The sequence below is a fragment of the Rhipicephalus microplus genome, chromosome 3, assembly GCF_043290135.1.
Source record: "Rhipicephalus microplus isolate Deutch F79 chromosome 3, USDA_Rmic, whole genome shotgun sequence".
Classification (NCBI taxonomy): domain Eukaryota; kingdom Metazoa; phylum Arthropoda; class Arachnida; order Ixodida; family Ixodidae; genus Rhipicephalus; species Rhipicephalus microplus.
The window spans coordinates 104,238,417-104,259,145 of NC_134702.1; the positions used below are offsets into that span (position 1 = coordinate 104,238,417).

Sequence of the window (20,729 nt, forward strand, 5' to 3'; positions counted from 1 at the left end):
TAGCTCGGCTTCCATCACATCACCTTGCCTCTCTTTGAACTTTTAGGCCCCACTCAGCGTTCAGCGCAACTGTAGCTCAGAATTGCGCAGTGCTTCCATTGCACTTCACGCATGTAGCACGGCGGCCGATACAATTGTGGTGCCTACACCCACTCAAAGCCCTTCTTACAATTCCTGGCATCCAAAATAAGAAAAAGTCGTCGCATCTAGCCCTTGAAACAGGCCACGTTACTCTTCTTGCAAGAGAAGCACCACGGACGCTTTCACATTTACACGGATGGCTCTGTGTCTTCACTAAGCTCAGCAGGGGTGGTGGTTATTCCCACGAGGCACATCACAATCAAATTCATGACATCGCAGTTGACGTCATCGACAGCTGCAGAACTCACCACCATACGTGTAGCTCTGGAGTTTATAGTTGAAGAACCTTCGGGAACTTGGTCTATCTTCTCGGACTCGAAGGCAGCTAGCTCTTCAATGTCTTATGTCACCCTTTCGCCATGGACCTGATGAACAGTTAGTAGCTGAAGTAAGGCTTCTTCATCACCAAGCAATCAAGAAACAGCACAGCATAGTGTATCAGTGGACACCAGGTCATTGCGGTATACATGGCAATGACCACGCAGATGAGGCCGCTAGATCTGCACACGACGGTACCCAATACACAGCCATCCCGTTCTCAAGAACCAACGCATATACAAGACTTCGTTCGCTTGCATGCACGTGACCTCACACTGGTACAGTGGAACTCAACAGACTTCATAAACGCGCGCATGCATAACTTGGATCTCGATCTGCCGCTTCGTCTTTCCTCAGGGATATCTCGAGCTGAGGAGGCTCTTCTATGCCGCTTGTGGCTTGGAGTGGCCTTCACGAACGCATACTCCTATTTTATTGGAACGGCTAGCTCTTCTACATGCACTTATTGCAGCTGCAGAGAAATCATCTCGCACCTTCTATGTGAGGGCACCCATTTCAACGCGCCAAGACAAGAACTTACTGCAGCTGTGGATAGACTAGATGATCGGCCTTTGTCGGAACAAAGGATTCTGGGTCATTGGCCGAGCCCATCCTCAGCCCAGGAGGCTTTGAAAGCTTTGCTGCGCTTTTTGTGGGCAACTGGCCTCAGAGACAGACTTTAGTACCTTATATTCTTTGATGTTGCCTTTCCTCTGTCGCTATTTTTTTGTAGTTTCTCTCTCTCTCTCTCTTCGCAACATTTCTTTTTGTCATCTTTTATTCCCCTCACCCCTTTCCCCAGCACCGGGTAGCCAGCCGGTCTAAGAACTGGTTAAACTCCCTGTCTTTCCGCTTAAACTTTCCTCCACCTCCTCCTACTCCTCCTCCTCCTCCCATAAAGCACTGCATTTTCTTAGAACAGTAAAAAAAACACGATGACTGATGCATCTGTATCAACACCCTATAAACCCAAGCCCACACTGCCAACCGTCTGTGTATCCCGATGTGTGGGACTGAGTGGACGAATTGACTAAATTTATTGACATCGATAAAGATTACCAACTGCAGAAATGCATTACTCATTACCTTACCTAAGGGTAAGGTGGTGATGAAAACTCAATAGGTCTCAGTCTGTCTAATGCGACAGCTACAAACCAAGTTACTAACAGTCTGGCACTATTACATTATAAATAGAAAGCTGTGTGGCCAGTAAATTTAGATTTTGATGGATGCACTATCTTAGCCTATTGAGGCACCGCAAAGAGAAAATTTGTCCGGAATAAGTGACAATGGAACACAGCACGCAACAGCTTTCAAGCGCTTACTTTCACCTTGTAAGCACGTCTTCGGCAGCCATTGGGACCCATGTGGCCATTTACAAATATCGTCAAAATCACTATATTTCCCGCATTTACATGAGCATTGGAAAAAACCGGACTGAGGACAAGTGGCCTTTACGGCTGCCGCCTCAGAACTGGGAGGATATACATGCATTATTTCATGTGTCAAAGCTTTATTATGCATTCAATTATGTCAGTAGGAACTTGTACATCGAAATAAAACACATACTGAAGCAATAAATGTGATAGTTCATTTGTTCGCGTTGTGCATTTGGCAATGTTCAATATATTGAGCGTCATATATTGAGCGTCAATATATGACGACAGAGACACTACAGAGCGCACACGTGCTGTATTGGCATTGTGCAGATACTAAAACATTGCACGTTTGGGCTTTGCAGTAGCCAAGGCCACGAGCAAAAAACTGGCTGTAAAATGCGCGTGCTATAAATACTGTTTGAGAAAAGACAGCTTGTGCTTAAAATAGTTCATTGAGTGAGAAATGCGTACAGCTGCTTTGTTGCCAACAATTATCTGAATTTGCAAAATAACGCATAACCATGCCATGAACTTGTCATGAGGAAAGCACTGACGAACTTTCCACACTTTGAAACAGAAAGCTATTTAAGATATCTCGAAAATAAATGAGTGAGACGGTGAGTATTCGCAAGCTCTGCGTTTCAAAGCGGACCTTGCAAACGCGATGCGACCAAATTACATTGTTCTTTCGTTCATTCCCGACGGGTACATAGAAAACACCCGTGCGAAATGTGACTAATGTTGTGTTCATTGTTCATCGAGGTGATATCCTTTCCGTGCATGCAGTGGCCTTCAAACGAGAGAAAATGTAAAAATGTTTTTTCTTCACAAAAAAAAGAAGGAAATTATTTCTGAAAAAAATTGTCTCTCCTCTGGATGATTTCTCATGGATTTCGCATACGCTGTTAAACAAAAGTGACTGGAAAATCTTGCCCCCGCATTTTTGTTAGAAAACTGCTGCTTGAAACTATGCTTCCCGTACTGTGTGAATGCAGCGCGACCTCATTAGACAGTGACAATCAGACGGCATGATCCTAAACAGCATTGGCATAAACTAGCAACCAGCGCCTGTTTTCTTTCTACCAGGCATAGTCCTGCAGAAAATAGTCACGTCACAGGCCACTTTGTTAAAAATCCTTATGGTACCATTACAAAACCAGGGTGTCCTTATTCGTTTACAACACTTAATTTCTCAAAGTTTTGTAATTCCGGTCTTTGAATAAACCCGCCATGGTGGTCCAGCGGGTATGGTGCTTGAAATCTGACCCGAAAGACAACAGAACGCATCATGGCCCCGCTGACCGTATTTTCCATAGCAGTACAAATGCTTAAGGTCCGATTTCGGTGCGCGTTAGAGAACCCCTCCGGTGTTCGAAACTTCCCTAGAACGCCACTGCTGTATCTGTCATAACCACAATTGTCGTTTTGAGACATAAAATTTTATTAGTTAATACTACCTCTGAATAAATTAAATGCGAATGTTCTCTGCCTTCCTATAACTGATTTGGTGATTAGAAAAGTTACGCTTCATCTATTGCACAGATATTATTGTTTTATTACGTGCACTTGCGTCGCTTAACTAAATTAAATGTCTTACTCTAATAGAGGACTAAGAGCTGCAAACTTAGTGCAAAGTTTGCCGCTAATTGATGTGATAGTTATTTGCCTTGCTATAAAAAGAATCTTTCAAAAATTTAAAAACGTTAGTTTATTTTTTTAATTGTTCGAACTTAATAGTCTGAAATTTTGGCCACTAAGGTTATGTTCCCCATGGTACGCTGTGATAGTAAGGTTAATTTCGATTACCGCGACTATGACACCTTCCTGTGCATCATGGTATGCTGTGGGAAATAAATCACATGTAATGTGGTATGTGGGATCAGCTTTAAATTTTTAAGGATTACAAGAGGCAAGGAAAACTAAGTACTAACACTTCTTCGGTAGATAGCTTTAAATTTAGATTGGCGGCCTGTTCTAAACCGTGATAACGACAGGTGCTCACTAGTTCGAGAAAATGCAGTCAAGAATATTTAGGAAAATCTTTCTTTTTTTCGAAACTAGTGGTATGTGTTTATTTGAGGCTCTCAGTGCTGTACTGGTGTACTGTGTGTTAACCCAAGTTTAGTACTTTACTATATAACCGTAATTAGAACCATTGCTGCTTACATAAATGTGCTATTTTCTACACATATAAGCCTTCGTGGGATATGTAAGCCGTTGCTGTAACACATTTACTGTTATATTGCTTGAACCGCCAAACTCGCAAATAACAGCGCATGTAATAAGCAATATCAGTAAGAGGACGTATTGCTTATAGATCCTACTTGTGAACTGTCGCTACTTCGACTCAATTCAATTCAAGTTTTATTTACGAGAAAAACAATCTGGGGATCTGGAGTACTTCCTCCTAGTGGCACCCAAACGCTATTGCAGTGTATGCGCCTACTTAATGATGACCAAGTCAAAGTAATAGCCATTCATAACAAGGCAAAAGTTTCTAATAATAAGTTCTTTACGTGAGCGTGAACCAATGGTGACTTTGACGGGACTTGGCACTTGATGATGCTCTATAGGACATACGAAGCGCTGGCGGCGTTGGTATATTGACGTAGCTGCTGGAAAACGAGCCCCTCGTGCTGGCCATGGACTGTCAACGGGCAAGCATATCTGTCTTCTCGGAAAATTGCACGTTCTCCGGTCGGCATATTTTCACAGCCTTTCCAGACCGTGTGCTGCTCTCACTAACTTCTGTCTCTACGCCCTTCCATATGTTTACTCCCTGTCATTAACAGCAGTATCTCCTCTCTGCTGTTATTAATGCACATGCTGGTTCTTCATGGTGGCCTGCTAGTACACACTGCGCAGTAATTTAGCTTTTAAAGGCAGTCGCTGAATTCATTCCGACGTTAGTGTGCGAGACACGAGTTTGCAGCGAAGTACTAACACACCGACTTACCGGTAACAATGACCTTACGCGTACGAGCACTGGTCGTCTTGCTGTTTGTGGGCGTCGCAAAGCTGTCCTACGCGCAGCAGTGCCTTAAGCCACAAGGTAGTATTATTTGTCTGAGAAAGCTCATGTTCAAACATTTTAAATTGCATCTGTGTTAGTGCAGCCCTTCAGCAAATTACTAAAAGCCAGTACATGTGGGACGTCACCTCAAAAGTCCTTGTCAAACGAGCAGCTAGTTAGGTTAGCAAACACTCTACTATCAAGTTTCGTTCATATAGGTGAAGTCCTGTAGCAGTATAAAACTACTTAGCCGCAGCCACTGCTCATAGTCTGTGCAATAATCATCGCCAGCCCAGGTTACTCCCAGTAAAAAATACAGTCTCTGAAGTGAAGTTCAGGTTGTGCTTACATGATCGTTCTGATAGTACCTGGTCTGTAAATTTCTGAGCAACATTTTTACGGGCGCTGGGTGACATTTTCCTGGCCTTCATGCTGACGTCATCGCCGGCTTTTTTTAAAACCGCCCGATTGCTTAAGCGGAGTTTTTCTCGATTGTTCTTGTGTGCTATAGTTAATTCAAGACGCTGATTTGAGCCCAACATACGCTTAGTTATTGCAACAGTTCTTCACCACGCCTTGTCATCCTGGTCTGTTAAACAGTTAATATAGTATGCACATCCATCAGTAATCAACTCTGTTTTAAACATTGCTATTCCCGTTTCCTCCCCCGCTGAATTTGTCATCTTACAGTGTTTCTCAAAAAGAGAAAAATAACACCATCGGTGATCCAAAATATTTCAATTTTTTGTGTCGTAGTAAGTAATATAATAGTTCACCAACCAAGAGCTGAACAGATTACTCGAAGCTTTTCTATATATAGGCACTTCAACGAGCGACTTGCCCTTCTTCATGCCACGTGAACTCCACATGTTACGATGACGGCTTGAACTCTTTCTCAAGCATGTAGGTTATGGGGCTTTGTCATACAGATTGTGAAGTTGAGTAAACGATCGATGTCATGGGAGACTTCAGTGATAGCTTTGTCATTTGAGTATATATTTGTTTTTATTTTTTGCTCTCAACGGGCACCCTATAACCTCTTGGTATAGAGGCACGCTACCTGTCTACGCTGCAACTGACTTCATGGTAGTTTCAGCCCACACAACTCTAAAAACCCGGTTCAGAAGATACAGACACAAGTTGGCTTTTAGGCCACGCCCATCTCAGTGTCCATGAAATGCTGCATAGGCGCTGTTTAAGAGTGAACTACTTGTACACATGGCACTGTTTCTCAGCACAATGTGTTAGGCGTTGTTTATCCGGTGACCTTCGTGAGATTTACAAGTTTCTGTTCTTACAACAAAAAAGTGTCAGCAGTGCTTCGGCAGTAATCTTTCTCTTGGTTGAGGTTTTTCAGCCTGCCGTCTAGCCATATGAAGTAAATGATTGAAATACAGCCTCACACCGATTGCGCTGAAGCGCATTCACAGGCATCCCCCGAGTTGCGCTATCTGTAGCAAAAGTAAACAATCAAACGCCAGCCAAGCAGTTCAACGTTCACCTATTAAGGTGGCGCCATATAGCGCCGAGTTTTCTAGTGAGTGCAGGATCAATCTTTCCCGAATGGCGCCACGTTACCTGACTAGAAACAAAAGGCAAGCAGGGAACATAGTGGTGTAGCTGCGTTTATGTTGCTCGACAGCGTTATGCCTATTTTTCTAGCTCACACTTCAAGCCCGGCGCCTGTTCTTTTGCCAAAACTGGTCGGACACACCTTGCGTAGCGCTTGCGCTCCAGTTGCTAATGGTCATTGCGTCGTGATGAGAGACTTTGCGCAACCTATAGAAACAGACCTTTCAAGCTCAAAGTTTTCAAACTAAGCTAGTACATGAGTATATCTGTTATGTAGGACCTGTTTCGAGGTTCCATCACTTTCCGTGCGACCGATGGTGAAGTAACGGCCAATTTGACTGATAAAGACAGTACGAATGTCTCTCACTAATACTTTTCTGACATGTGCGTTCGACAGATTGATTGATTGATTGATTCATGGGGTTGAACGTCCCAAAACCACCATATGATTATGAGAGACGTGTGCGTTCGACAGAGGTATAACAGATGCGATATTCACCCTGATTACTTCAGGAGAAGAAGTGATGAAGAAGGCCGGCCAGGTCGCGGCGGAACTGATGAAGCAGTGCGTGCATCTGTTGGACAAGCACCCCATGCCTCTCAGCATGATCGCTGATGTGAGTACTGTCTTACCGAAGCCACTATCATTTACTTTAGGCACATTACCCTGGGCGGTGCCAACGTCGGGCAGCGCTATGGATCGGCATAGAGTGGAAGAAGTCCTCTAAAACGAAACCCGTGAAACTGGGTTCAACTACGGAAACTACGTATGTGGCACGTGTGTTCTGTTTTCCTTATTCGTCCATTCGCGAGGTTATATTTGCACTGGAGCTGCCTAGGTACTGTCATAACGATTATGAATAGTCTAGTCACAGGAAGCCATCGTCCCCATACTTACTTTCAGAAAACAGCTTAACGCTCCTACAGTGGCATCGTTTGAAGTGGCAATTGTGTGTTCAATGAGTGACACTTCACGTAGTTAAGCGGCCCGTCCCATACATTGGACATCGTGTATGGTACTGCACTTCTAATTTCGCCATTCCAAGCTCTACAAAAAATGTAGGTATAATATTACTCTTCAGTGATGTGTTCGTCGAAACACCCCACCTCCAGTAGGCTTACGGCTCCCCAAAGTTCCAGAATTCAGCCTACTCATGTTTCTTTCAACATCCTCCCATACTCTCATTATGAATGCCGTCACTGCCGCTTTGGTTAAATTAGTTCATGTGACGCTCGATTTTTACTTTCTTACTCCACTGCATTTTTCTAGGCTATGAAAACCCTTTGCGACGACTACGTGGCGTGCCATGACAAGCACCAGGATATGATCAACGTGAGTAAAGGTGCAACGTAGAAACCTAGGCCTAGTAGTCTCTTGTTGTAAGAACTGTACGAGAGCGATCTTCGACACATGCCGGCAATTAAACCAGCCTTACATGCGAAACTACAATCATCAAACAGTGCCTGCGAATTTCATGTATAGTCATTCAATACCCTTACTGCGTTCAGCAGTCATTAAAGCGTTAATGATAGAAATTTAGTTTACTTTTCCCGAAACGCTCCCATCTCTTTTGTTTAAGTACCGTGTTTTAAACTGCAATATCATTGCTGTTGTCGTTCATTTTCAACAATCGGGTAAATAGGCTAGGTTCCCCTGTCACTCTTGTGTTATCGAATTGCGCAGACGAGTAAAAGAAAAACGTTTAACTACAATTTAGGCGATAAAACTTTTCGTGTATTTTCTTTAAATAATTACTGTTGCCTTTGCGTTTCTTTTTTGTGTGTAGAAGCCTGATGAGTACAGAAAGCTTCTCATTACTTGTGGTCATCCACATCTCGTAAATTTCTTCGTAAGTATGATGCAAGAAACCTTTTTATTACTTTCCGTTACTACAGCAATGCTATATAAAGCGGAAATTTGTGAAGTTTCTCTCATTGAAAAAGGCCAATTTTTATTCAATACGTCTTCCGCTTTTCCACAGAAATCTCGATCGGAATTCAAACATGATCCAGAAGCTGTAGCGACGGAGATTGGAGTAAGTTGTAAATTCTATACATAGTATACTATACAATATCATATGAAATATAACACAAAAATAGCAGCATACCTTCCAAATGTGCGAGCTGAAAGTATACGCCATTCATTACTGTTCCCCGTACACAGCCATGCTGAGTGGTACTCATATTATAGGTTATGACTACGCCCTTCTTTGCCCAAACTTTCTAAATATATCTTTGGCCCATTTTCGAGGCTGCACCAACAAAATGAGTGTCGTTGTGAAGTATTAACTTTGAGTATTCTTGCAGACCTGCATCATGGACCATATACCATTGACCAAAGAGATGGGCATTGCGACGACCTACTGGATCCTCAAGATCATGGGAGCACACGAGTGAACAACTGCAGTCGTTTGCTGGACGCAGTTCGCGTGTAATATCTCAAATTCTCAAATAAAGCTTGTCATTAAAACCTAATCGCAACTCAGTGAGCGAAATAAAAAATCTCATAACAAAGTTCACTTTACTGATAAAAATTCTACCTGGGAGGACGAGCATCAATAACACGCTCAGGCACACAAATAACAATATCACGCACCCAATGCCACGTCCTGACGTCACTTGTCTGTCATCATGGTTCTTGTTGCAGTCGTTGCTTTAATTTACCACTTCTTATAAAGAAGTGGATGATATTTTATTGCAAGATAGTTATCTTTAGGTGATAATGCACCTAACACCATTTTCTGCACGAAACAAAACATAAAACATTCAGTAGTGCTTATTTGCTACCATTCATTGTCATCGTTAAGCGATGTCATGACATCAAACAACACTGGAGGATTTTATTTGCCCCAGCGGAGACAAAAGCGGTATACAAAGTATTTGTTCTTGTTTTGGTTGAATAGAGCTACGTGTTACTCGTCACGCATATTTAGTCTCCAAGTCCCCAAGGCTTAGTAGCTGCTTGTTGGTCATTCGGAAGATTTAGCGGGCCTCAACAGTTCCCGCATCTAACTCCCCGGTGTTGGTTATTTTCGTTCGTTTAGTTACGTGAGAACTCAATCAGCAGTGATCCATAGACTGTTCCCCTTCTGCTTCACAATACAGAGTAGAAGACTCTCTCATTATATGATCGGACCCTTATTTGCCCCAAAGGACACTGTCCTTATGAAAGGAACAAGCGACTGCCAGATGAGCACGGAGAACATGACTATAATCTGTGGTGTCGTGTTACACGACGGCACCTTGAATGAGTTGAAGAAACCTTCAGGGTAAATAATATAGTATAGTTTATAGTCTAATCTAAGTAAATATTTAATGCGAATAGTTGGTTAAAATATTATGCGTGTTTCACTGTACAGTACGTTATTTCTTGCAGGAAGCACGGTCTCCGTTCAGAAATTTAGTGTGCTACCGAATGTGCTGTGGGATTTCGTGTTCAAGTGTTACAGGTGGTAAGGTACCGACAAACTTTTAACGCGATGGCGTTAAATAGCTTTGTTCGGACAAACTTTCGGCACCGGGGTTGGTTGAAAGAAATAAATCAGCGTTGCCCTCAAGCAAAAATTTGAGATGGATACAAATAAATAAAAACAATAAGTCAATGCTTCTACCGAAAATCAAACACGAGGTTTCACGTGTAAGCAAGTGTTCTACCACGAAGCCGTGCCAGTGCTGGAAACTGCAGCGTAAAAAATTATATATGAATGTCAAGTGACGAGAGAAGTCGTGAGTGATTATCCGTGACTAAGTATTCAGATCGTACGTGGTATTTGAACGTGATAATTGCACAACGAGGGAGTTGTCTAAAGTTGCCCACTCATTACGAAGAGCGAAGCTGCGCGATTGCGCGAGAAACTTTGGAGACACGCAAAGCGAGTGCTTTGTAAACTTAAAAAAAAAAAGACTTACGGCGTGGAGGGTACTTCGCAACCATACCTGCAGTAGACAGTCTAGAATAGTTCGAAACGGCCAATGTTACGCGCACAAACTATCTGTTTCTTGCAGCCCAGCTCAATGTGATGCGCCCGGAGCCTGACTTTGCTAACTCTTTCCACTCTGGAAGGTGAAAGTCAAGGGTTCTCCAATGTTTTGTTTTGTTTACTAGTTTTATAATAGTGTGTCGTATTATATCATAAAATACACGCCTGTCACAACCTTTGTGAGTTTTAAAAAGGTGCACTCATTGTAAGTAAACTAAGTATGCCAGAGAAACGGAAGAGGAAACAAACCTGGACGGAGTTTCTAAATTAGCACAATTACGACATCTCAAGTTCCACCTTTTGCAATAGTGATAACACTCGAAAAACATAAAGGTAATGTTTACTTCAGGACCCTGGGTCGTATTCCTGTGGTAAACTAGTGCTTGCACTTGTGGACACGCGAGCAGAACTCCTCCGACGATATTACAGCTGTATATGAGAATTGAGGGAAAATAGAGTCCATGATTTACTTTCTGGGTGCAGCGATGGCGTAGTGGTTAGAGCATCCGCCTCGCATGCAAGAGGTCCGTGGTTTAAATCCCCGTGCCGCGCAGTTCCCAACCGGATTAAAAAAAAATCCGCGTGTTGATGGAACTGCATTAAGAGGCCTGGGGTGCGGCCTCACCGGTAACCACCGCCGGGAACGTACTCCCTCACCAGAGAAGAATTTACCACCCTGGTGCAGTATCTGGCCACTACCTCCCACATGCATACGTCAAATAACTCACGGCCCTCAGTCCCCAGCAGCTGCGAGGCAACTGACCACGGCGGCGGTCAGATCTGCAACGCAGCAGAGGGTGCTAAGAATCTCTGGATCCGGACAGGCCGCCATTGGAACCTGAACTTGGCAACGTTCAACGCTAGAACCTTATCTAGTGAAGGAAGTCTAGCTGTACTATTCGAGGAGCTAGAGGGTGTTAAATGGGATATAATAGGGCTCAGTGAAGTTAGGAGGACAGATGAGGCCTATACTGTGCTACAGAATGGGCACGTCCTCTGCTATCGGGGCTTGGCAGACAGAAGAGAAGTGGAAGTGGGGTTCCTAATTGACAGAAACATAGCTGGCAACATAGAGGAATACTATAGCATTAATGAAAGGGTGGTAGGTATTGTAATTAAACGATTCGCAACTCATGATTACGGAGTTAGACAAGGAGAGCAGAAAGGTGGGTCTTAAAATTAATCTGCAGAAAACGAAAGTAATGTACAACAACCTCGGAAAGGAGCAGCGCTTCGAGATAGGCAATAGTGCACTTGAAGTTGTAAAATACTATGTCTACATAGGGCAGGTAATAACCGCAGAGCCTAACCACGATATTGAAGTAACTAGAAGAATAAGAATGGGGTGGAGCACATTCGGCAAGCACTCTCAAATTATGACAGGTAGATTGCCACTATCGCTCAAGAGGAAGGTATATAACAGCTGTATCTTGCCGGTACTTAGCTACGGAGCAGAAACCTGGAGACTTACAAAGAGGGTTCAGCTTAAATTGAGGATGACGCAGCGATCAATGGAAAGAAAAATGATAGGTGTAACCTTAAGAGACAAGAAGAGAGCAGAGTGGATTAGGGGACAAATGGGGCTTAAGGATATCGTAGTTAAAATAAAGAAGAGGAAATGGACATGGGCCGGGCATGTAGCGCGTAGACAGAATAACCGTTGGTCATTAGGGGAACTAACTGGATTCCCAGAGAAGTGAAGCGGGTTAGGGGGAGACAGAAGGTTAGGTGGGCAGATGAGATTAAGAAGTTTGCGGGTATAAATTGGCAGCAGCAAGCACAGGACCGGGTTAACTGGCGGAACATGGGAGAGGCCTTTGTCCTGCAGTGGACGTAGTCAGGCTGATGATTATGATGATTTACTTTTTAGTGTCCCACCGTGCACTGTGTGAAATAAAAAAATACTTTCGACTGGAGTCCTGTAAATGTAGCCTGCATTTAAAAGATAAATTGTTACTTCATAGTGGTAAGTTTCTTCCATGGGAGTTTTTCGTATGTGGGCATGTCTGGCGCTGTGAGCTTCCATTCGAGCAATTGAGCATTCTTAGTCATTGTTACTTTGCTATCACGGGACCCAACGTCCCGCAGTGGGAGATTCAGGTGAAATGCTAAAGCCTTGAAGACCGGTCACGTCAAGTTAACATGGTCAATCGGTCATCTAAGGCCGATGGTGTCCTGCGTCATGACACTTTCAGCTTGGATGACTCCATCAACCGCTTTCAAGGTATCAATATGCATTCCTATAACTTCTTGCTACGCTTATTCTAATTTGCACTAATTTTCTACATATCCTCAAGTTTTGATATGCTTTAAAATGTAATTACCATTTCTGTAGTCCCAATATAAGCTACGTTCGCATGGCAGTTACACATTTAGTTTCTTTTACAACATCAATTTTATTTTACAGCAGAAACTATTATGAGATCACAAAAAGAGCCGTTTTGGTGCCGTAGTTGTCCACTGCCACCCTTGTCGGTGTCCGTAGTTGCTAAAGCACAAAAATTAGGGGGGAAAAGCAGATAAGAAAAAATGCCCAAATAGGAACGCTTTTACCTAGCTCCAGTCTGTGGCAGCCCGGTATTCCACCAAACAGCCATGCTGCTTTTTTTTCTTGCTTTATTTATAGACACAGAGCCATGCCGAAGCTTGAATATTATTTGCAGAAGAGACTATACATGCGTCCTTCAGGACGAAACAAACGTAGGTGGCGTGGCAAAAGATAAAAATGACAACCACGTGCCACGCTCTGCAAATTGTGTAACTATGCGCCACATGAAACCTCCTACGTAACAAGATGACCATCGAGTGCTTCCAACTCATTAAATGGTGCTCAGTCATAATTCTTCATCACCGTAAACCACCTCATCCACAATATGCACATAATGCCTGCCAAATGCGTAGTGGATACCTCGCTTCTACGCACAATTACGAATCAGGGCGTAGTGAGCGCTTCCCTACTTGACATTTTTTAGCGTAGTGGGTACCTTGCAAGCGCCGTTGTATTGGTGGCCCCAAGCGAGTTTGATGCTCTTCCAGCTTTAGGTATGACGGTGCCGTACTTTCCGCACTTGCGTCGTGTTTTGTTTTAATAAGTTAGGTACTTGTGTGCAGCCATGTGATTTTTCACCCATCCCTCATTGTGGGTATTGGACAATTTTCTGAAAGGGTATTGATATCATCATCACCAGCCGCATGCGCCATTCTCGCGACGAGAAGGACGACCCAATTCATCACGATCGGGTAAGGTGTCACCTGCTCTCATCCAGGGAGTTTCCTTTTATATTTTTCTGAATAACTGGTTGCGTTGATATTCTCAATGTGCCACGCGCTTCTTCAAAACTCGGCTTTACTGCCATCAAAATTAGGCAGAAATGGTTCGTCTTGCTTTGTGTTCATGATTTACCTAGGCCTCGCTCTTGCACCCACAGTGGTTTCTAACATTTTCGTCGTAGCAATAAGGAATCTAGACAACTAATTAAAGTACCGAGTTGGAGTAATTTGTGATGTCCATAACCGATAGTGCATTAGCCCAAAGCATGTTTTTGTAACATGAAGGTGTTTTATGCCGGGGTCTACCAAGATTTCGGCTACGCACTTCTGTCACGGAAGTGATGTTCGGAAAATAAGCACGATTAGAAGATAAAGAAAAAAGCTGAGTCAATGGGATTCAAATCGTTGACCCTTAAGTTCACGACAGGAAATGCCAGAGACGCCATCCCCTGCGCCATTGTCACATACATGGGATGCTTTAAACAATTCTCTTTTTAAATATACAAGTCTCCTCTGACAGCGTGCTTAATAAAGCGCTGTAAATCACGACCATAGTACCGTTCTTTAGTTCCTTCACCGCGTTGTTTCCAAGCATCCTTCTCATTCGACGCGTTTCATAGCAGACGTGCAATTTTCGCTGCAACGCCTTAACACCTCCCCAGGTGGCGACCTTTCCCCAGGCGTCATCGTTGCTCTTAGCATCTATCTATACCAAACAATTATACATCGCCCACCAGCTTCGTCCAGCTATAGTGCCTAGAATAGTCTTACTATAGTCCGGCTTCGATTTTGCGTTCCCCACGTACGCTCGCCCCGCGAACAATCGCGGCTGACCAAAGGGAAGACGCTTCGTGCGTTGCGTTTCCCTCTCGTCAGGCAGTGGTGTAACTCCAACATTCCGCGAAAAGGCGACCGCACACGAAGTTTGGCGTCAAATAAGTCAAGCTCTTCCGGATGTCACATCGCTTTCTCTGGTTCTGCTTTCACTAATAACTACAACTACCACAAGTATCTATGACCACAAGGCTTTGTTTATTACTAATTATACACGTTAGTCATTGGAATAACGACCTATGACTAAGCGGCAACACGGACGCATCCAGGCTAAGCAGTGCTATACCAGCCAACATCAATAGACATTGTGCAAGCTTTTTTATATCATTGAACACTAAAACCTACTACTCTAAGGACACATTTTACTTTTTGTGTTTTGCCAACACCTATGAGGGAGGGATCTACCATGCTTTTTTCGATTTTTTTTTCATGAATGTGGCTCGTCGCGTAGAGTTCGTTGCCTGTTGCACGTGCCGTGTGCTGCTCGCCTGCTTGCCAAAACAGACCTGCAGCTAATTTGCTGCGATTCTCTTGCATGTGTTGTCAGAGGCTCTAGCGCTGTTCTGCCAACCGTGTCACCCACCAGGCATCTCAGTATTCTGTCCACAAATCCCGAGGATCTGGGACCAAGACGCAACCATGCAGGTGCTGCAAGCGTTGGCTGTCGTGCTGTGGAAGAACCTTTGGGTACAGCCGTTCCGGCACCACTACATCAGCACGGCGGCCGAGATTGCCATCGTGGCACTGTGCTTCGGCGTCCTGTGGAACCGCGAGAGGCCAGCGCCGGGAACTCTTAGGCGCTCCACCGATGCCCTTGTCTACAGCGAGGAACCGGCTCTCGACGAGACCTTTCTGCATAAGGAACACGTCCTCGTTTACGGGCCGCCCTTACCATACGCGAACCAGATAATGAACGCCTTTCAGCCTGCACCAGGCACGTAAACTTTATTCGTTGCTGCCCTTTCATGCTGTACAATTCATAATTAGTGGCAACGAATTGTAGACAAACCGGAGTTTATGTTATTCTCAAGGTTGTGCGAAGTATAGATGTGGACGTTTTTATGCGAACGTTCGTATATAAAAGGAGGCTCCTCCTTGCTGAGTTCAACTTCGCATGGCGGCTAGTGCTAAATTCCATGATATCAAAAAAACTAACACGAGGGCAAGTGCGTGCATCTTACAGTGTAAAAAAAAGAGTTCGGTAAAAAGGGGCAGACATAGCGCGGTTTCCCGTTCTTTTCTGTTATGCAGCTCATAAGTGATGGTAAAAACACTATGACACTTTACAGAAGTGTACTGATGCTGAGCGAGCTTCGAAGGTAGCGTTAGCAGCATACAGGGTGGCATGAAAATCAGTCAAATATTAGTAGCAACGTGTTGCTACTGTTTACTTAGATTCCATGCCAAACAGGACATTGCATCCTCAGGCAATGCCCTGTTTCGGACACCTTTTAGGACGTTTACAAGGAGCTCCGGAGTATGTCGGCACTGTTATGTAAGCATGTTCTCACTATGCTCCGATGCATATCAGGCGTACGGGTTAATCAAGACAGGATGGTAGGAGTGAGGTGGAACAGACAGCCTGATCACAAAGCCACGCAGTACGCTTAACTTATATAAACTGCCTAAGAAAATTTCAGATTTGCTACTGTATGAGAGGCACGCTTGACGCTGTAAATTCAGAAACAATCATGGCTAAATAAAGCGGGTGGATCGAATCTCGGAGGAGAAAATTAAAATTGGCGTTAAACAAGTATGGTTGTGCCTTTCTAACAAATTGTTGGAGTAAAAGCATTGCATATATTTTTCACATATTTTCCATAATTGCTCCGCCACGCTTTCGTTTGCACTTTTTGCAGTTAAACAACAGAGCGTGAGCGCTAAGGGAGCGAAAAAAGCGCCGAAGGAAATGCGTTACGTGGCTAAAGAAGCTGCCCAGGTGGCCCCGACGTGCGCCGATGTCCGGCTTCAGTTCCGTGGCGAGAATCAATCCGTGATTTGTATCTCATTCGACCAAGAAACATTGGGCACGTTGCTGCTCAACTACACGGTGCACGTGACCACGCATTACATGGGAGACTACTCGCCCGGCCTCAAGTTCCCTTGGACGTTCCGCGAGCCACCGGAGGACATCGACGTTTATGGTACAGTGCTCCCTCCCACATGTGATTTTGTCACATTTAGGCCTACACTATTCAAAAATTTACGCCACTTCGGCTCATCTCATAGTGAATAGGAGGAAGGTTCTTAATGTGATGTCCTCAGAGGTGTCGCTAACAAATTTTGATCTTAAAACTCCATCAAATAAACCTCTCTTCCAGGGCTACCTCAATATGACTGCAGTGTAATAGTGTTCTTATCAAGTTATAAGCATGATAGTCATGCCATACGTAGGATTCAAAATGCATCCTGAGTCGTCACTAGTTGATTGACTTCAATGAACTCCATGGCCCTTGCTTTGGTACTTTCCCCTATATGTCGCATGTACTGAATGGTGCAACCTAAGAAGCACTCCTTTGACGGATTTTAAAGACTGCTGCCCCCCTGATGAAGATTTGGTCAGATGCGCATGTTCGGGCTACGACCACTCAATTATCATGCACCTCATCTATAGACTCCTTGAACCAGGCATAATTGCGATGCCTAATCTCCACAGTTTGGAACGCGGCTATTCCTGTTGTCAGTACTTGGCATTCGGTGCTATCGCATTACGGCAACGCTGCGCTGCAGTTTGTGTAAACACAGTGCCCCGCCGCTAACAGGAACATCGGAGCCCGTGGTAGTAATTCAGCAGCCTCGACAGCTCCGACGCCCAGAGGCATCAAAGAGCTTGGCCTAAGCGCAGTGCGTGGTATGAGGGGTGTTTTGTCGTCGTCCGTTACCGCACTTCATGCGACGACGGCACCACTAAAGGGCGTCGCTCACAGTGTATTGTGCGCCTGCGTAAAACAAGAAGTGGGCGACAAAACAACTTGCCGCTGGTGGGGTTGAGTTCAAAGCACTGCTATGGTGGTCCCCCGCTACAGAAGCAGCTCGCTAGCATCCTATTTGGAGGTAGAAGGAGGCTTGAAATCAATTTTGATTGCCAGGAGTTCTTTAATATTAACAAAAATTCAAATGTGCGAGCATTCCTGTATTTCGCCACTGTTCAAACGTGCGTCCTTCAATTCAGTAGTGTTACGCCCTACTTGCTAAGCTACAATGACGTGTGCTTTTGACACATTATTCTATAACTCAGCCACTACGACACTGTAGTGCACTACTAACACCGGTCACTGCAGCATGCAGCCTCTTGTGTTCACTTTTTAAACTTGTATAATGTGACAAAAATCCTAGAGCATTTAATGTATGCCAGATGGCGCAGATGTTGCCTTTCCACACGCCTATTTTGTGTCACGTCAGAGTTATTCAACTATACGAGCTCTTGTGAAATTTCCAGAGCCCTCCACCACGGCGTCTCTCATAATCCTATGGTGAGTTTGGGACGTTGAACCTCACATATCAATGAACCATACGAGTTCCAGAGCTCGCCCGTAGGCCCCATGTATTAGTTCCGAATACGCCATTTGGCTGAAAGAGCGGGCGTTTGCAGATTGCCGCGACGACTGTTGACCGAAATCTTAGCTAATAAATGCTCACGACGACTCCAGGGCTGCGTGTGGCCTTTACCAGCTTGCGAAAAGCTCGCGGGAGCCGCCAACACTTAGGTTTTTTGTATCACCGCTTTCAGATGACGCGACTACGTGCAGGCCAGTACAGCATCGCCCATAGACATGCCCGGGCTTTAAAACACACTTTCGCAAATGGTATACTTAAGGAACTGTGTTTTCACGTTTGTGAGCACCATTTTGTTTGTTTGTCGAAACAGACATCTCCGAAAAGCCACCTGGTTCGAGTCTACAGCAAATGACATGAACTTGGTTTCAAGTAGGAAAAAGATGGGTTCTTCATTTTTATGGCTTAAAATGACTATATGATTACGGGTCATGTTAGAGTTGGCGAACTATGGATTAGTTTCAATTAGGTGGCGCAATTTTAACATGCATCTACAACAAATCTCCAAGTGCATGAAAGCTGTGCGCCTTGCCCGTATTCTAACTTGGTTCCTGTGTGACTTAATTTATTCACTGCGCAGATCAAGTGCAGAAGATAATGGCCGTTGTGGAGGCGAGGCATATCGAGTTGCAGACGACCAGTGAATTTTCATACGACGAAATTCACCACCGTCAAGAGCATTTCAATGAAGACGTCGCAGGCTCGAGTGGCATCCAAGGGTCCTCGTCGAATAACAGCCACAAACATTGGCCACCCGTGAACGGAGAGGTGAGTAGGGCAGACCATCCAAGTGGTTGTGTGGAAGGTACGGCCCGTGCCATATCTTGAAAACACACACAGTGGGATGAAGGTGACAAGAGGTGCCACGAAAACGACCAAGTGGTCCAAGTGAACTAGAAACGTATACCACCTAAATAGCCTTTCACCGCTTGAGAAAGTGGTGATGCTCAGTGCGAAAGCCTTAGATAGGCCGCATCAAACGTCCCGACGACGTTATGTATTACGTCAATATGACGCAACAGATCGCAAAGCTGTGTGGTGCAATTGTGGCATCACAATACATAACGCCATACGGCCGTGTCACAACGTGACACTCTCGATTGGTCGAAGTAAGGCCGATCTCGGACTCTGTACGTCACATCATTACTTGCAAGCCCTGTCTGCTTTCCCGCTAAAGGTTTAGCTCACCGACGTCAAGTTTTTACCCTTTCGCAGATACCTTAGTGTAAATTTCTGTTTGTTTGTCATGCATTGTTCCCAATTATTTTAAAAAACAGAATACAAAAGGGAAAGCAATCGAATTGCATCGTTCAGAATAAGACCATGAACAGAATGCAACAGGAAAAAAATCATTGTTTATTATACTGCGGTATCAGTATTTCATTAGTTCGCCTCTCTGCAAACTTTCAAATTCTAGATAACTACCCAAATCTGTTTCGTTTGTTTTAAATGCGCAGCATTTCTTTGCTTACCGCAAGCACTTTTGGCGTCTATCTGCGTATATATTTATCTAGCCACCTATACGTATGGGGTCTCTCATGATCACCACTTTAACTGGGGGGGTACACCAAAATTAGTACAGGAGGGTACGATGCATCGCGGCTTACAGCACAAAACACTCGCACACGGACTATCAGTGGACACGGTACACTTCACTTCACAGTGTTCATAAATTATATATGTCCTATTTTTCAATAAAATTCATCTAATGTCAGCGCTGTACCGTGTTCACTTCTAGTCTATGTCCGGGTGCTTCGCACTTTAAGTCACGATGAATCTTCACCAACTAGCCCAGTTTTCCATCTTGGTTAAGGTCAGATGGTTTGACAAATACGACTCGCTGGTCCTAATCTCGTCGCGTACGTCATCAAACAATTTCCAAAAGAACAATGGCACATACCCGGGGGAGGTGGGGGGGGGGGGGTACCACTGGTATGCGGGTATGAGGCACAGGTGGTAGACATTTTATATCTACACTGAAACGGCGAGAACACACATGAATAATTTCAACACTTGAGCGTTAAAAAAAAAGCTGCTATATGCAGCGTTGACTAGACGAATGCAAACAATAAATGACAGTGCCCTAGAAGGAATCGAACCCTAGTATTCTGCGTGGCAACGAAGTATTCTACCACAGAGCCACGCGGAACCTTCGATATACTTTACAAATAGACCATGGTCTTCCTGTAATGTCAATTGTGGTTGCAGTACTAGCTATCTAATTTTATATACATTACATATGTACTTCTATAATACATCCCTCATATCGGGTTAACGTAACTCGTAGTTAGGCGCAATCAGCACACGTTGATTTGTGTAGTAGTGGTGATAGCTACCATCCTCGCCAGCACCATCGCAAACACCAGCGCTTTATTTCAGCTTAATGCTTCTGGTGCTGCTAATATTCATGTTGCTGTCGGCGTCGTTACAAAACTGTAAACAACTGCTAATACAAAATATACGCGGCTGTTTGACCAATGTATCTGCGTGGATTTGTACATATATTTAGCGGCACTTCTTACCGTCTCGCTCAATAACAAAATAAAGCGCATTCACCTTCCATCCGCATGTCTCGCTTAACAACGAATTCCATGTATGTGGTATCTGCCATTTTTTTGCGTTTTCTTTCTGCGCTATGGTGTACTATGTATATGATCCTCAAAGGTA

General features: G+C 44.2%; 1 protein-coding gene across 1 annotated transcript; it reads left to right on the forward strand.

Annotated features, from left to right (window-relative positions):
• The first annotated feature begins 4,731 nt into the window (after positions 1–4,731).
• LOC119159975 (uncharacterized) lies at positions 4,732–8,898 on the forward strand. Its single transcript, XM_037412752.2, has 6 exons — positions 4,732–4,890; positions 6,937–7,040; positions 7,694–7,756; positions 8,211–8,273; positions 8,406–8,459; positions 8,731–8,898. Exons 1-6 carry the CDS (start codon positions 4,803–4,805, stop codon positions 8,818–8,820), a joined length of 462 nt encoding a protein of 153 aa, XP_037268649.2. The 5' UTR covers positions 4,732–4,802; the 3' UTR covers positions 8,821–8,898.
• Positions 8,899–20,729: the final 11,831 nt, after the last annotated feature.

Excerpts from the sequence above, each read along its gene's own strand:
- LOC119159975 (XM_037412752.2), top strand. The coding sequence starts at position 4,803 with ATGACCTTACGCGTACGAGCACTGGTCGTCTTGCTGTTTGTGGGCGTC. Across the intron at positions 4,891-6,936 it reads GCAGTGCCTTAAGCCACAAG|GAGAAGAAGTGATGAAGAAG; the intron begins GTAGTATTATTT and ends TGATTACTTCAG. Across the intron at positions 8,274-8,405 it reads CACATCTCGTAAATTTCTTC|AAATCTCGATCGGAATTCAA; the intron begins GTAAGTATGATG and ends GCTTTTCCACAG.